At 41.1% G+C, this 3,491-nt stretch overlaps 1 protein-coding gene across 1 annotated transcript; it reads right to left on the bottom strand.

Moving 5' to 3' along the window:
• Positions 1 to 348: 348 nt before the first annotated feature.
• Positions 349 to 2,418, bottom strand: LOC127925826 (unconventional myosin-XV-like; the record flags this gene model as incomplete). Its single annotated transcript, XM_052511145.1, has 3 exons — positions 2,322 to 2,418; positions 2,166 to 2,229; positions 349 to 458 (listed from the first exon to the last, which is right to left on the bottom strand). Coding segments are annotated over exons 1-3 (257 nt in total), but the record flags the coding sequence as incomplete, so codon positions are not given.
• Positions 2,419 to 3,491: the final 1,073 nt, after the last annotated feature.

The raw sequence follows: 3,491 nt of genomic DNA, 5'->3' as shown, positions 1-3,491 counted from the left end.
TAATACACACAATACACTAATAACACACCACTAATACACACAATACACCAATAACACGCCACTAATACACACAATACACCAATAATACACCAATAACACACCACTAATACACCAATAACACACCACTAATACACACAATACACCAATAACACACCACTAATACACACAACACACCAATAATACACCAATAATACACCACTAATACACACAATACACCAACAACACACACACGCCACATTGCATTAACACATACACACATAGACACAAAACACACACACACACACACATAATACACTTCTAACAAACAGACACGCATCACAAAAACACAGGAACAGGAAGTGTTCTTACGGAGGGTTCTCTCCCAGAGCGGTTCCCTTGTGCTTCAGCACCATGTCAGTTCCGTACATGTTGAACATCCTATAGGGGTTCACCGAGACCAGGATACTACCTATATATGTCTAGAGACAGAGAGATACATGTTGACCAGGATACTACCTATATATGTCTAGAGACAGAGAGGTACATGTTGACCAGGATACTACCTATATATGTCTAGAGACAGAGAGATACATGTTGACCAGGATACTACCTATATATGTCTAGAGACAGAGAGATACATGTTGACCAGGATACTACCTATATATGTCTAGAGACAGAGAGGTACATGTTGACCAGGATACTACCTATATATGTCTAGAGACAGAGAGGTACATGTTGACCAGGATACTACCTATATATGTCTAGAGACAGAGAGGTACATGTTGACCAGGATACTACCTATATATGTCTAGAGACAGAGAGATACATGTTGACCAGGATACTACCTATATATGTCTAGAGACAGAGAGGTACATGTTGACCAGGATACTACCTATATATGTCTAGAGACAGAGGTACATGTTGACCAGGATACTACCTATATATGTCTAGAGGGTTCACTGAGACCAGGATACTACCTATATATGTCTAGAGATAGAGAGATACATGTTGACCAGGATACTACCTATATATGTCTAGAGGGTTCACTGAGACCAGGATACTACCTATATATGTCTAGAGACAGAGAGGTACATGTTGACCAGGATACTACCTATATATGTCTAGAGACAGAGAGGTACATGTTGACCAGGATACTACCTATATATGTCTAGAGACAGAGAGGTACATGTTGACCAGGATACTACCTATATATGTCTAGAGACAGAGAGGTACATGTTGACCAGGATACTACCTATATATGTCTAGAGGGTTCACTGAGACCAGGATACTACCTATATATGTCTAGAGACAGAGAGGTACATGTTGACCAGGATACTACCTATATATGACTAGAGACAGAGATATACATGTTGACCAGGACACTACCTATATATGTCTAGAGACAGAGAGATACATGTTCACTTTTCTTGTGGCTGAGATCCTGGACTGGACAGAGGAACTCTGCCTTAGAAGGCCAGCATCCCAGAGTCGCCTCTTCACTGTTGACGTTGAGACTAGTGTTTTGCGGGTACTATTTAATGAAGCTGCCAGCTGAGGACTTGTGAGGCGTCTGTTTCTCAAACTAGACACTCTAATGTACTTGTCCTCCAGCTCAGTTGTGCACCGGGGCCTCCCACTCCTCTTTCTATTCTGGTCAGGGCCAGGTTGATCTGTTCTGTGAAGGGAGTAGTACACAGCGTTGTACGAGATCTTCAGTTTCTTTCTCACATGGAATAGCCTTCATTTCTCAGAACAAGAAAAGACTGACGAGGTTCAGAAGAAAGGTCTTTGTTTCTGGCCATTTTGAGCCTGTAATCGAACCCACAAATGCTGATGCTCCAGATACTCAATTAGTCTACAGAAGGCCATTGCTTCTTTAATCAGGACAACAGTTTTCAGCTGTGCTAACATAATCGCAAAAGGGTTTTCTAATGATCAACTAGCCTTTATAAAATGATGAACTTCGATTAGCTAACACGACGTGCCATTGGAACACAGGAGTGATGGTTTCTGATAATGGGCCTCTGCACGCACGCACGCACACACACACACACACACACACATTCCACTAATAACACACACAACAGGATCCTAGCTATACGTCTGTACAGGGGATAGAGGGACATGTGTGAATGCTATTAGTTTATCTGGGCGTACAGTGTCCAGTGAGTTGTTAGTAAACTCACATAGATGATCTCTCTCTCAAACCTCTTGTTCAGGTTGAGCAGCACAGATCCCTCAGACAGCTCCCTGGAACAACAGACACAGAAGCACACAGACCAGCTGAAATAGCAGCTTCCACATCCTTTAAATAAGGCTGTTGTGTTGTGTTGTGTTCTCACTCCAGCTGCGTCATGTCCTCGACTCCGTCTTCCTCTGGCTGCTCCCGGTACACCATGCTGGGCAGGCTGCGGATGGAGTACATCTACACACAGACACACCGTTGAGTTCATATACCGACATTCACAAGACATCGCATCCAGTACCACTTATCATACCGGCATTACCTTATCATACCGGTATTACCTTATCGTACCAGTATTACCGGTATTACCTTATTGTACCGGCATTACCTTATCATACCAGTATTACCTTATCGTACCAGTATTACCAGTATTACCTTATTGTACCAGTATTACCGGTATTACCTTATTGTACCAGTATTACCTTATTGTACCAGTATTACCGGTATTACCTTATCGTACCAGTATTACCTTATTGTACCGGTATTACCTTATTGTACCAGTATTACCTTATCGTACCAGTATTACCGGTATTACCTTATTGTACCGGCATTACCTTATCATACCAGTATTACCTTATTGTACCAGTATTACCGGTATTACCTTATCATACCGGTATTACCTTATCGTACCGGTATTACCTTATTGTACCAGTATTACCTTATCGTACCAGTATTACCGGTATTACCTTATTGTACCGGTATTACCTTATCGTACCGGTATTACCTTATTGTACCAGTATTACCTTATCGTACCAGTATTACCGGTATTACCTTATTGTACCGGTATTACCTTATCGTACCGGTATTACCTTATTGTACCAGTATTACCTTATCGTACCAGTATTACCGGTATTACCTTATTGTACCAGTATTACCGGTATTACCTTATTGTACCAGTATTACCTTATCGTACCAGTATTACCGGTATTACCTTATTGTACCAGTATTACCGGTATTACCTTATTGTACCAGTATTACCGGTATTACCTTATTGTACCAGTATTACCTTATCGTACCAGTATTACCGGTATTACCTTATTGTACCAGTATTCACGGTATTACCTTATTGTACCAGTATTACCTTATCGTACCAGTATTACCGGTATTACCTTATTGTACCAGTATTACCGGTATTACCTTATTGTACCAGTATTACCTTATCGTACCAGTATTACCGGTATTACCTTATTGTACCAGTATTACCGGTATTACCTTATCGTACCAGTATTACCTTATCGTACCAGTATTACCTTATCGTACCAGTACT

Source organism: Oncorhynchus keta, unplaced genomic scaffold (genome assembly GCF_023373465.1).
Source record: "Oncorhynchus keta strain PuntledgeMale-10-30-2019 unplaced genomic scaffold, Oket_V2 Un_contig_6330_pilon_pilon, whole genome shotgun sequence".
Lineage (NCBI taxonomy): Eukaryota > Metazoa > Chordata > Actinopteri > Salmoniformes > Salmonidae > Oncorhynchus > Oncorhynchus keta.
The sequence above is the reverse complement of the archived record's forward strand: the minus strand, read 5'-3'. Positions and strand labels throughout refer to the sequence as shown.